Here is a 14,692-nt window from a genome sequence, read left to right on the forward strand (position 1 = left end):
AAGGACGCAGTTTTCAGGTAGATGGATTACAGATATTTTAAATATATTGCTAAAGTGAAAATGTGTATTGCCTAATTTCACTCCTGCTCCATTAAAATGTTGGGCATTCTTCTTTTTGACATGATTACTGCTCAAGCCAGTTAGAATAAAGGTGTAGATACATTTTTTTAAAGTTATGGCAGTTGTAAATGCAAATCTATTTATCGTAAGGCTCTCTGTGTTCTTAAAATGTATAATAAAGAATATTTTGGAGCAAGAGAAAAGTATTTGTCATTATCTGTGTTTATTAATCAAACAGTTTTCTAACCAACAAAGATGTCTCCTTGCGGTGAAAGAGGTGTCGTGCCCAATTTTGTAGAAAAAAGGCACCCTAGTCTGAAAGATCACAATTTGCAGATTTATTTTAAAAATGACTTGCTGAACATGGATCCTTTTGTAAAATACTTATAAGGCCACAGGAGATACATGTGTAGTTGGCAGAACAGGCTTCAAAAAGGTCCCTTGGGGCTATCAATGTGCAACTACTGGGACTTAACATATGCATTGGCTGATTTGATTTTATAATCTGTGCGTCTGACGGCTGGATTTGGAGACATTTAAGGAGCTGAGCTACAAAACTCACATTTTTACAAGGTGATTTTAAACTCAATTGCGTCCTCCATCACTGCTTCTAAGCCTTAGTCCAAACAAGCAGTTTGCTGACACCCATGACTTGAAGCAGGTAGATTTTTGTACAGTATTAATGTATTGTTTCAAACGTTCCCCTTTAAACCTGTGCCGAATACCAACTTGTCTAGAATTGCTGCTTATGTGTGTCAATTGCCTTTTACATGTAAACCCACTATTTACACATGCAAAATGCCAAATAACCCTTCTACAAATATCATATTAGGAACACAAGGATGGTAATTGATGGATTACATATTTTTTTCCAAAATCAAAGATTCATATAAAACTGATAAAAGTATCGGTCTTTGACTAACAACCCCCCATCCCAAACAAAGAAATATTTTAAGAACAATAGACATAGACAAAGGAATGCACACACCATTCCTACTTCTCAACCTGGGGATAAGGAATGCAAAAAAAGGAGACCAAAGTTTTATTAACTTATTCATCTTTTTATCCCCACTTCCCATTACTGATAATTTCTCCATACGGAGTAAGTGATGCATCTGTTCCTCCACAGGAAGGGATGAATAGGATAAAGGATTTTCAAAAGGCATTTGACAAAGTACCTCATGAAAGATTCCTGATGAAATTAAAAAGTTATGGGATAGGAGGTGATATCATATAGTGGATTAAAAACTGGTTAAAAGATAGAAAACAGAGAGTAGGGTTAAATAGTCAGTATTTTCAATGGAGAATGGTAGATAGTGGGGTTCCCCAGGGGTCTGTGATGGGACCGCTGCTTTTTAATATATTTATAATTGATCTAGAGTTTGGGAATAACTAGTGAAGTAGTTAAATTTGCCGATGACACAAAGTTATTCAAAGTTGTTAAATCACAAGAGGATTGTGAAAAATTGCAAGAGGACCTTTCAAGACTGGCAATCCAAATGGCAGATGACATTTAATTTGAGCAAGTGCAAAGTGATGCATGTGGGAAAGAGGAGCCTGAACTAGGAGTCAATGACCAGGAAAAGGATTTAGATGTTATCATTAATGATACGTTGAAACCTTCTGCTCAGTGTGCTGCGGCGTCTAAGAAAGCAAATAGAATGTTAGGAATTATTAGGAAAGGAATGGAAAACAAAAATGAGAATGTTATAATACTTTTGTATCACTCCATGGTGCGACTGCACCTCAAATACTGATCACCGAATCTCAAACAAGATATAGCGGAATTAGAAAAGGTACAAAGAAGGGTGATGAAAATAATAAAGGGGATGGGACAAATTCTTTCTGAGGAAAGGCTAAAGTGGCTAGGGCCCTTCAGCTTGGAAAAGAGATGGCTGAGGGAAGATATGATAGAGGTATATAAATACTGAAGGAGTAGAACAGGTGGAGGTGAATCTCTTGTTTACTCTTTCCAAAAATGCTAGGACTAGGGGGCACGCAATGAAGCTACTAAGTAGTAAATTTAAAACAAACCAGAGAAAATATTTCTTCACTGAGGATGTAATTACATTCGTTGCCAGAGAATATGATGAAAGCAGTTAGCTTAGCAGGGTTTTAAAAAGGTTTGGATAGTTTCCTACAAGAGAAGTCCAGAAGCCATTACTAAGGTGGGCTTGGGAAAATCCACTTCTTATTTCTAGGATAAGCAGCGTAATTTCTGTTTGTTCTGGGATCTTGCCAGGTACTTGTTGTCTGAATTGGCCACTGTTGGAAACAGGATACTGGGCTTGATGGACCTTCGGTCTGTCCCAGTAATGCAACGCTTATGTTCTTAATGTTCTTATGTAATATACAATGTTTGGCAATTAAATAGGTCTTTCTGACAAATGTTCTAACCCTTATCATTCCAAATCATCTAAATGCCCCTTCGTATTTTGCAGACTTTTAAAAACTTGGATATTTCATTTGTACAGTTTATCTGTAAAATTATATTTTAATTGTAAATTTCACGAGAATTGAAAACATCTGTGACACCATGGTATAAAGTGGTATGTAAATTCAATCAATCCAATTCCAGATCAAACAGGCATAATTTTACACTTTTAGGAATAGTTTGGCCCATCAAAAGTTCCAAGTGGATCCATAATTCTGCCCAAAATTGAGTAATTCCAGGACATGCCCACCAATAATGAAAATATGTCCTTTCCACAGGTCCACATTTTGGGCAGTTTGCAGACCGATCACTGCAAGTTTTATGCACCCATCTTGGGTACTTCTCTAATAGCTGCACTTTCTGCCAAATATATCCCACCTCTCACACCCTCAAAAAACCAAATATCCACAGGTGTATAATCCTGCTAGGAGCACAGCGAAGATGACTCAAAAAAGGGTATTGAGACGATGTGTAAACAGTTCAATTTATTGATGAGTCCAAATCAATAAAATAACTCAGAGACTCTACACGACCGTGTTTCAGCCAACTGGCCTGCCTCAGGAGTCCTTGTACTTTTGCAATAATCTTGCACAGCAAACAGTATCTCACAGTTTATTTCCAGAATGGAACTTCGTTTATAGAACTGTAAACTCTGGGTTAGGCCTTGGGTAAACCTACTTCAGGTTCCCCTTCCCATGCAGTCCCTGAGACAGGCGCTCCAATTTTGAAAGCTCATTCCCTTTGTTCCTGGGGGCAAATAAAGGGAGCAGTGAAATGGTACCTCCTCCTACTCAATTTCCCAGCCCATCTCGCAGATTGTAAAAGTATATTCTGTCTTTCCTTTCTTTTTACATGTAACAAATATCCCAAATTATAAGGTTGCATGATATGACTTTCCAAGGTAAAATTACAAAAGTTATTTGTCATCAGCACCCAAACTGTAGCTTGTCACATTAAACAAGCTATATATTAGATTTTATGTCAGGGAGACCCAACCACACTTCCTCCCTAGGGCCATTAATGATTTAGGTCTCATCCTTGGTTTTTTCCACTGTTTGCGAGCTTGGATAATTATGCCAAATTGTTAAATCTGTTCCTGATAATTTCAAAGGTAAGTTTTGAAGGATATACAGGATCGCATTTTTAATGGGTCTTTTCAAGTTTTTAAATACAGACATTATTGGTGTCTATACATTTTTTTGTTTTATATTTTCAAAATTTTACATTAGTGTAAAATGCAAAAGTAATACACAAAAATAGGAAATCAAAGCATTTAAGGAAAAGAACAAAGTACAGAGCCCCATTCCCTGGATTTTGTCTTTTGTATGACAGTTTTATTTTGATGTTTTTCAATTTCCCCCATCACTGGATTCATCTGCACGTTGTAAGAGTTCTCCTTTGAGGCTTTTCATCTGCTCTTGTAAGTTTATATGTTTCAAAAAAAAAAAAAAAAAGCACAAAATGAGCAAATTCAAAAACATTGCAATCAAATCAAAGAATAACTATTTATATGTAACAGAGGAGGGAAAGGAAGGAAGGTATCATTAGAACGAAAAACAGGGCAATCAAATCAAACGTACAACAGCTGAAAGCACAACAGTATTTACAGAGATGGTGCTCTGAAAACCTTCCCAATCCCCCACTCTCCTCCTACCCCCTGGCAACGACAAGGGTCAGTATTATAAAGCTGGTGATATGTGTCCCAGCTGCTCTTGTAAGTATGTAAGTTTGCCCCAACATGTGAATCCAAGGACATTGAAAGGTGAAAAAAATGTTCTTGAATTTCTTAGTGAGTGGCTTACCTGTTCATGCATCCACAATTTCTAAAACTGAAATGAAGGAATGACAGGTGGTCAAGAACTTGGGAAGGTCTTCAGAGCAGCACAAGTCACATAACTAGTCAGTGTGACTTCAGCACTTCCCTTAGAAAAGAACTTTTTTTTGTTTTCCTGTAGTTCCCTTTTAATTGGGGGCAAGGATTGGCTTTTTCCTTAGACTTGCACAGAAGAAAGGGCTCTTCTTTCAGCAGTACCGCGAGTGTTTTGGGTGTGGATGGACAGAGGACGTGTTACGTCCAGTTCATATATTCTTTGTTCTATTAACATTCTTCTTTGCAGGATCTGGAGCAGTATGCATCGAGTTACAGTGGTCTGATGCGCATTGAGCGACTACAGTTTATCGCTGAACACTGCCCACAGCTGCGAGTGGAGGCTCTCAAGATGGCACTGTCCTTTGTCCAAAGAACTTTTAATGTGGATGTGTATGAAGAGATTCATCGAAAGCTCTCTGAAGCTTCCAGGTATACATGGTGCACCCTTTTCTACAGTGGGGCAATCCTTGCTATTGGAACAAGAGCTGGAAGAAAAAGCCATTCACATCTATGGGTGTATTGAAATACAGAGTCGGAAGTCTTCACTTTTTTATCTTGCTGTTGTATCTTTATTGAGTGTCACAAATGCCACATGTTAGAGGAAGGTCTCACAAACAGGAAAGTATAAACATCCTTATCTGTTAACCTCTTATTACATGAAACAGTATGATTTTAAAGAGAAACAGGCAGCTATATCCCTATGTGCAGTAGCTCCAAATTGCACACAAGAAAGACTTTGCACAGCCTTTAAAAGGTCATGGATTTGATATACAACCAAAACAGTCCTTAGTGGGCAGTCAGTCTAAGTTTTGTACCTGGGGCAGTGGAGGGTTAAGTGATCTCCTTTCCCAGAGCACAAGGAGCCGCAGTGGGAATCAAGACCAATTCCTCAGATTCTCAGCCCACTGCACTAGCTATTAGGCTACACCTCCACTCCATTGCCCCCGGGGTGGGGGGGAGGAGGAAAACCTACACCTCTGAGGTGTAGTTACTTTTCAGAGCTGCTGAAAAGAAGTATTTCATGCGACTCCCACAATCCCCAATTCCAAGCCCTAGTGTAAGAGAAACACACAGCTATTCCCAGAGATCCTGCTCCTTATTAAGAAATCTGGGGGCCAAGCCTACTCGGGAGGTTTAGGGAGCACGAGAGATAGGATAGGATCCCTACTTGCTCCTGTCCCAATAGCTCCTCTATTAAAATGGCTGCTACTGATCTCTCACCGCAGTGCTTCTCAATTCAGCCCTCTGGGTACACCTAGCCAGTCAGGTTTTCAGGATTTCTACAGTGACTATGCATGAGATGTTTTCATACCAAAGAGGCAGTGCATGCAGATCTATGTCATGTATATTCATTGTGGATATCCTGAAAACCTGACTGGCTAGGTGTACCCCCAGGATTGCGTTGAGAACCCCTCCCTACCAGTAGTCTTGAGGTACTACTGCTGGGGGGGGGGGGGTCAGGCTACCAGTAAAGGAGTGCTGCTGTTCTCTTGGTTATGTTGGGGATCCTGGAAGGGGACAAGGGGCAGATTTCTTGAAGTAGTGGTAAGGCCAGGCCCTGCATGGGGGGGGGGGGGTGTGTGTGAAAAACCCTGAGGGGGTACCCCAGGGGCTTCTAATTTGGCCTACAAGGACCCTTTAAATAGCAGCTTCCACTGTGCAAAGTTCCTTCTTTTTTTGACTGGTTTTGCAGGTTACTGATGCTAGGGATATGAAAAGTTCCTGGTCATGGCAACATACAAAGCATTTTCTTGCTAAATTTAGCTATAAGGTGCAGCCGAGCTAAACTATGAGCATTTCTGCAGATTAGTACAGTACACAACTCCCTAAGGGAGTGATCATTTTTTAAGAAATATTCACTACTTTCAGGTATACAAAATTGAAAAAATATGTTTTGTGAGACGTTAAAAATATATATTGCTAGCGTCTTTCATTTTTCTTTCTAACTTCACTATGCACTCCCATATAATGTTTTTATCAGGGATGTTCAGAATGCACCAGATGCTGTACCTGAAGGAGGACTCGACCCTCCACCTCTAGATACAGCCTGGGTTGAGGCCACACGCAAAAAAGCCCTTCTGAAACTGGAAAAACTGGATACAGATCTGAAAAACTACAAAGGCAACTCAATCAAGGAGAGTATCAGGTGAGATAAGGAGGGAAATTAGAGACTAGCTGAGAGCAAAATGAAAGGCGGTCTATAAATGACACCACTGTAGGTGGGAATTTCATTCACTCGATCCGCAGTCATCTACAATGCCACCACCTCCTTAACTTGTAAGCTTTGGATTTCATTAGGCTTAATATTATGTTTAATATAAAGAGCCAGCATGGAGTACAGGTACAACCATAAACAAAGCCATAGAGGGGATAATCTGCATGGAGTGACAAGTACAACTTTAATCACCCTACTGGACAGACATGCAGTTCAGTGGGTCCAAAATGGAGCTAACAGCTAGCTATAGTTGGGTTTATCCAAGCTCCCAGAACCTCTGACACCCAGCCCACTATCGCTCCCCAATACTGTTGTTCTTTAGGACAAGACCACCATATAAGTATAGAGGCGTCCTGACCCCTGCACCTACACCAACACCTATCGGCCCCATTCCCATATTTAGCTTTCAGGTGCACCGGAGTGAGGTGCCAGTGGTACAGCAGGTTATATCCATTCTCTATTAAACTACTAGATACATAAAAATCATTTGAGTATCTGTATCACCTTCCTATCCTGATCACTATAATGGGTTCCCAGGTCTTCCTCCCATTGTCTAACATATTTTAAGGGCAGTGGTAGCTGTTCCAGTAGGGCCCTGTAAAAACGTGATATACATTCCCTTCCGCTACTTCCTTGCATTGCTTATTCACGTGGTGTGATCGAGAGCAGCAGTCCCCCCTTGGCATGATGCTGGATAATATCAACCAGTTTCCAATATTGAAAAGTATCTCTCTGACCCAACCCATACACCTCCTTCAAATCTGGGAAATCTACTCATATCCCATCCTCCCATACTTGCCCCAAAGTACATAAGCTTTGGCCTTCCCAAAGTGTATAGGTACGATACTCCTGGCCAGGAGTAAATCCCTCTGCAAAGCATATGGGGGTAGCAGAAGAATAAGCTCGACCCAGGAGGAGACAATTGCCACTTCTTCTTATGCTAGAGTGTGGAGAGCATTTGAGAGCTGTTCTGAGCAGCGTGGTTTTTCTCCGTTTCATGCTTCTTTGTCTCATATTTTATCCTTCCTCCAAGAAGAATTCAAGAAAGGATTGGCAATCAATTTCTCAAAGTTCAAGTAACAGCTTTGGCGTGCTATTGAGGTCGAGTGCAAGATGTCTCTTTGGCAGCTCATCCTGATATAGTGTGTTTCCTTAAAGGAGTTACATCTGCTTCCCGTCTCCGCAACATTTGTCCTCAGAGGAGTCTTGGGTTCTTGAGGCCCTTCAGTCGGCTCCTTTTGAGCCTCTTTATTCAGCCACTATCAAATATCTCACTTTAAAGACGTTTTTTATGGTTGCCATTTCGTTGGCACAGAGGGTTTTAGAGCTTCAGGCTGTCTCTTGCAGGGATCCGTGTCTCCGTTTCTCTGAATCTAGGGTTTCCATACAGGTGGTCTCTTCCTTTTTGCCAAAGATTGTATCTCCTTTTCATGTCAACCAGACTGTGTTTCTTCCTTCCTTTGCCAGGGAGTCCTATTCCTCAGAATATTCATCCCTTCAGCTTTTGGATGTTAAGTGCATCCTTATGTGCTATCTTTCTTCTGCCAATGATTTCAGACGTTCCGATCATCTTTTTGGCCTCTTTTCAGGACCCAGGAAAGGTCTGTCAGCCTCCAGAGCAACAGTGGTGAGATGGCTTAAGGAGGCTATTTCTTCTGCATACATTCAGATAGGTAAGTCTCCACCCATACAAGTTAAGGCTCATTCTACCAGATCTTTGGATACTTTGTTAGCGGAGTCTAGGGAGATTTTGTTGGAGGAGATTTGTAGGTCGGTGATGTGGTCCTCCTCTCATTCCTTTTGTTAAGAAATGCCTACTAGGTGTGGCTGCTTGAGTGGATGCTTCTTTTGGGGCCACGTTACTCTCTGCAGGGATATGTCTCGGCTCAGTTTTCAGTTCTCTATCTCCACCTGCTGGTTGATGGACACAGGTTCTGGAATAGTGGGAAGGACTAATGGAAAGAAAATTATCAGGTAAGACCATAGTTGCCCATTGATGAGGCCCCACTTGAAGTACTCTGTTCAGTTTTGTAGGCTGTATCCAGCAAAGGTTATAAAAAGACTTGAAGTGGTCCAGAGAAAAACAGCAAAAATGGGATGGGGTTTGCACCAAAAGCCAAATCCGAAGAGACTTGAGTATCTGAATATGTATACCCTTGAGGGGAGGAGGGATAATGGAGACATATTTCAGATATTTAAATACTTGTAAGGAATCAAAAAAAAAAATATATATATACACACAAAGCTTTTCCAGAGATGGAGAAGTAAAATTAGAGAACAGGGATTGAGATTACAGGGTGGTAGACTTAGGAGTAATGTCAGGAAGTACTTTTTCACGGAGAAAGCAATGGATGCCTGGAATGCCCTCCTGGGGAAGGTGTGGAGATGAAAACGGTGACAGAATTCAACAACGGGTTGGATAAACACAGAGGATCCTTACGTGTTAAAAGGATGGAATCAAAACAAAAACTTGGTGCTTAGATGGTAATTCCAGTAGTAAGACCAGTACTGGGTGGACTTATGCTCTGCGTTCCAAATATGGCAAAACAGGACAGACTTTTACGGTCTGTGTCCCTTTTATGGATGGGGCAGGCGTTGTCTTCACCGGCAACTCCAGTGATTGGGAATTAGGACCAGTGCCAGGCAGACTTCTATGGTCTGTGACTTGAGGATAACAGGGACAGATCAAGAAAAATTGTGCATTTATTTTGTGTCACATTCACCTAAAGTAAAATGTCAGTGTGCAACATTGTTGAATTGCTAGTTTAATCAAGTATGGATAATAAATGTGAATATCCAGAATTATAAAGCCAATCTTTCATGATTGTGTGATTGCTCTATTTGTTATGTCAGTATTTGACCTCAACAGTGTAACCTTGTGGAGTGGCAGATGTGGCTCTGGTTGCCTTGTTGGGCAACCAGATGGACCATGTGAGTCTTCATCTGCCATCATATACTGTGTTATTATGTTCTAGGATTCTAGCATAATGCGCCGTCAACATGCTTAACTTTTACACGTCCGCAGTTATCTGCCAGAGAGCTTAAATATGACAGGGACGCACATAGCTTACAGTATCTGGGTATGCTATGCAAGTTACTTGCACTGTGACAGAATAGCATTTAGGCATTCTGCTAGTGTACCATATGCATAGATGCTAGTATTCTAAATGTTGATATGTGCCTCGGGTTAAAAAGTGCCTGTCATGTGAAGAGTTGGTGGCCGAAGCCAGAAGGATGCTCGGCTGCATAAAGAGCAGCAGAACCCCCAGAAGGGAGGAGGTTGTGAGGCCCCACTTACAGGCTGTATCTTGCTAAGGATATAAAGTCAACAGAAATGGTATGCAGTTTGCACTAAAAGACATAAAGAAGAGATTTGAAGACCTGAATGTGATAAAGGTGAACTGCTTGATATTGTGTATCTGGATTTTCAGAAGGCGTTTGACAAAGTACCTCATGAAAGACTCCAGAGGAAATTGGAGAGTCATGGGATAGGAGGTAGTGTTCTATTGTGGATTAAAAACTGGTTAAAAGATAGAAAACAGAGAGTAGAGTTAAATGGTCAGTATTCTCAATGGAGAAGGGTAGTTAGTGGGGTTCCCACGGGGTCTGTGCTGGGACCACTGCTTTTTAACATATTTATAAATGACCTAGAGATAGGAGTAACTAGTGAGGTAATTAAATTTGCTGATGACACAAAGTTATTCAAAGTCGTTAAATCACGGGGGGATTGTGAAAAATTACAAGAGGACCTTACGAGACTGGGAGACTGGGCGTCTAAATGGCAGATGATGTTTAATGTGAGCAAGTGCAAAGTGATGCATGTGGGGAAAGAGGAACCCGAATTATAGCTACGTCATGCAAGGTTCCACATTAGGAGTCACGGACCAAGAAAGGGATCTAGGTGTCGTCATTGATGATACGTTGAAACCTTCTGCTCAGTGTGTTGCTGCGGCTAAGAAAGCAAATAGAATGTTAGGTATTATTAGGAAAGGAATAGAAAACAAAAATGAGGATGTTATAATGCCTTTGTATCGCTCCATGGTGCACCGCACCTCGAATATTGTGTTCAATTCTGGTTTCCGCATCTCAAAAAAGATATAGTGGAATTAGAAAAGGTGCAGAGAAGGGTGATGAAAATGATAATGGGGATGGGACGACTTCCCTATGAGGAAAGGCTAAAGCAGCTAGGGCTCTTCAGCTTGGAGAAAAGGTGGCTGAGGGGAGGTATGATAAAGGTCTATAAAATAATGAGTGGAGTTGAACGGGTAGATGTGAAGTGGCTGTTTACGCTTTCCAAAAATACTAGGACTAGGAGGCATGCGATGAAGCTACAATGTAGTAAATTTAAAATGAATCGGAGAAAAGTTTTCTTCACTCAACATATAATTAAACTCTGGAACTCGTTGCCAGAGAATGTGGTAAAGGCGGTTAGCTTAGCGGAGTTTAAAAAAGGTTTGGATGGCTTCCTAAAGAAAAAGTCCATAGATCATTATTAAATGGGCTTTCGGAAAATCCACTCTTTCTGGGATAAGCAGTATAGAATGGTTTGTACTTTTTTGGGATCTTGCCAAGTATTTGTGACCTGGATTGGCCACTGTTGGAAACAGGATGTTGGGCTTGATGGACCTCTGGTCTTTCACAGTATGGCAATACTTATGTACTCCCTAGAGACGAAAGGAGGGACAGGATAAATACGATACAGATGTTTAAACAAATCTTCAGACAGGAAAGTGGCAGAACTAGTGGATAAGAAATGACGCTATAAGGAGGTAAATTTTATAATGACATTATGAGATACTTTTTCACGGAAAGGGTGATGGATCCTGGAATGCCCTCCTGGTGGAGGTGATGGAGACAAAAACAATGTTGGAATTCAAAACGTGTAAGATAAACACAGAGGATCCCAGTATAGCATTGACATGGAGTCAAAGCAAAACAAGACTTCCAGAAAGGCATAAGGTATAACCTGCATGGAGTGGCAGGTACAGCCTTAAAAGCATAGAGGAGGTAACCTGCTCGCTGGGCACACTGGATGGTCTGTGCTGTTCTTTGTCTGCCATCATTCACTATGTTCGTATAGATATAGTAGATATAGTAGATATAGTAGAATTGGAAAAGGTACAGCGAAGGGCGACGAAAATGATAGTGGGGATGGGACGACTTTCCTATGAAGAGAGGCTGAGAAGGCTAGGGCTTTTCAGCTTGGAGAAGAGACGGCTGAGGGGAGATATGATAGAAGTGTATAAAATAATGAGTGGAATGGATCGGGTGGATGTGAAGCGACTGTTCACGCTATCCAAAAATACTAGGACTAGAGGGCATGAGTTGAAGCTACAGTGTGGTAAATTTAAAACGAATCGGAGAAAATTTTTCTTCACCCAACGTGTAATTAGACTCTGGAATTCGTTGCCGGAGAACATGGTACGGGCGGTTAGCTTGACGGAGTTTAAAAAGGGGTTAGATAGATTCCTAAAGGACAAGTCCATAGACCGCTATTAAATGGACTTGGAAAAATTCCGCATTTTTAGGTATAACTTGTCTGGAATGTTTTTACGTTTGGGGAGCGTGCCAGGTGCCCTTGACCTGGATTGGCCACTGTCGGTGACAGGATGCTGGGCTAGATGGACCTTTGGTCTTTCCCAGTATGGCACTACTTATGTACTTATGTACTTATATACTTTGCAGCCTTGTCACCTGCTTCCTGAGGAAGCTGACCTGCAGCATCTTTCACGGTGAGGAGGGTCTTCTCTCGGAATCTGAGTCTATTCATCTGGACAGAGGCTGAAGAAGTATCAGTGTTGATGTAGTGTTTCCTAACCATCTTTCTGATGTGATCTTTGGTAACTCTTCTGAGAAATGTAGAACTGCCTGTCTTTTTTTTTTTTTTTTTCTTCAGCTGTTTGTCACTAACTACATATGTTTTGTAGACTCCTGAAGCAGGCGCTCAGGCGCCGAAACACGGCTGCTGTGTCAAGTCAAATTTGATATTTTTGCAATAAAGCCTTTAATCCATCCATACGTCTCCTCCGTTGTTTGAGAAGAGCCATCTTCCCCTTCTCCTTTTTTTGTCTGTCACTTAACTGCCTGGCATTACCTTTAGCTGTCACCCAGAAGTCGCTTAGACCCATAGAACAGACTGCAAAACAATCTAATTTAAAAATACTGCTTATAAGATTCCTCTAAAATTGTTGCTTTTATGAAGGCAAGTAGAAAAAGAGTTATAATAAACAGACTTTGCTATGTTTTCTTTATTTTGCTCCTCTGTATATGATAAGATCTAGATCTTCTGAAAGGAATCGCTGAAACGACCTAATAATCGGAAGCTTAGCCAGGTTGATGCCAAGGGGAGCAGAGAGCGGACTTTTGAAAAATAGTCACCGATGCCATCGGAAGTCTGTTTGCGGGAGCAGTTGCTCCTCTGGTGCCCCACCTAGCTATACCTCTGCTCATAATACTACCGACAAGCTGTCTCTATTTTAAAGATGTTTTGGTTCTATTTTCACTGTCTTTTCTTCTTGGAAAGCCAAAACCTAGTGTCTGAAAATTAACTTAGCAACTTTTCTGTAAAATGCATTCATGTGCTTATCTAATTTAGGATCCATTTCATTTATTTAATATATTATGTTTGCCAGTGATCTACAAATTGTGTAAGTTATAGTCAATGTTAATTTTGCATGTATTAATATAAAACACTTAGACTCTTATTTTACAGTAGTTGTCTGGCATCCTAATATTTGAGGCAGGGGTGGGGAAGGAGAGCCAAGCAAACACCTTTAATTGATTCATATTGTAAACATTAACATAAAAGCTTTGCTTTTACACTATCTTAACCTAAATTACTTAGTTGACACTAGCGAGCTGCTCATAAACAAGGCAAAATATCTGAGACCCCCCCCCACTCCCCTCTGGTATCCATGTCACTGTTGATACAATGAACTGACTGTCTTAAACCATCCAGCCACCAACACTTTAGAGGCTGTTGTCTAAAAACTCCATCATCCCCCACTCGATATTTGGCTTTTATTCGCAGTTGCTTCATGTAACTTAAAAGGCAGGTTAGGGCAGAGACAGTAGTAACTTCTGCATAAGTGTAATGGTATTGTAGAAAACCTTCCTTATGTGGGATTTGAATTCAGTTTGTACTAAATGTATTTTTCTTTATTTACCTACCTACCTACGTATTAAAGAAATTGTATAAACCATCTACACAATGTACCATTCTTGGTGGTGTACAACAGAATAGACGAGGGTTAAATGAAAAGTAATGCCTCCACCTCCATAACTTTTCCATAGCTTAAATGAAGGTATTATAATCAATACAAAATGAAAATAATGCTTGAAACATTGCTCTTTTATTACATATATTTACTTTTTGACGTAGTCGCCACACATTTCTACCGATGGACAGGCTGTTACAAAAGAACTACACATCTTGTCTGTTCAACCAGTTTCTCCCAATCCTTTCCACCTCTTCATTTGAGTCGAACAGATGCCCCTGGAGGTATTCCTTGAATTTTTTAAAAAAGATGGAAATTACATAGTACTAAGTTTGGACTGTCTGGTGGATGGGAGTAATCACAGTGCTTTCTGATTGACGTTCACCATAATGTGAAGAGCCACTTTCAGATAAATATAGAATAAAGTGGAGAAAAAGACCTTGGACTTAAAGCAGCAATGGCACTTACCAGTGACTACCAGCTGCCCCCAGCACAATCGTAGGTCAAAAAAACCTCCATTTTTATTGAAATAGCGTGCAGTCAGAAAAGCAGTGGGAACGTGCTCACTTTGCAGAAAGTTTTTACAGCAGCTAAAAGTTACTGATTCTATAGGTCACAGTTTCCATTTTTATTATTTCTGAGTGTGAAGAACTGAGCATTTGGCTTTTCGTTGGGTGACAGCGCCGTAGTGCAGATAAGTGGAATGAGCACAGCAATTAAAGACTTGCATAGTGAGCGTGTCTCTAACGCTTTTTGGATTGCATGTTGTCTGTTTCAATACCAATGCAGTTTTTTTGACCCATGATTATACTGGGGGCAGTGCAGACACTGATAAACGTCATTGCTGCTACATAAGTTTTTAAATATTTATAAATTAAAAGTGGCCCTTGACATTA

General features: G+C 40.6%; 1 protein-coding gene across 4 annotated transcripts in view; it reads left to right on the plus strand.

Annotated features, from left to right (window-relative positions):
* Window positions 1-14,692, plus strand: part of GPS1 (G protein pathway suppressor 1) — a 65,111-nt gene that overhangs the window by 10,083 nt on the left and 40,336 nt on the right. For all 4 annotated transcript variants that reach the window (XM_030205190.1, XM_030205187.1, XM_030205189.1 and 1 more), the window contains 2 exons: window positions 4,612-4,793; window positions 6,346-6,510. In XM_030205190.1, the coding sequence (XP_030061050.1) occupies window positions 4,612-4,793; window positions 6,346-6,510 (347 nt within the window). The remainder of the gene's footprint in view (window positions 1-4,611; window positions 4,794-6,345; window positions 6,511-14,692) is intronic.

Source organism: Microcaecilia unicolor, chromosome 6, assembly GCF_901765095.1.
Source record: "Microcaecilia unicolor chromosome 6, aMicUni1.1, whole genome shotgun sequence".
In the NCBI taxonomy this organism is placed as follows: domain Eukaryota; kingdom Metazoa; phylum Chordata; class Amphibia; order Gymnophiona; family Siphonopidae; genus Microcaecilia; species Microcaecilia unicolor.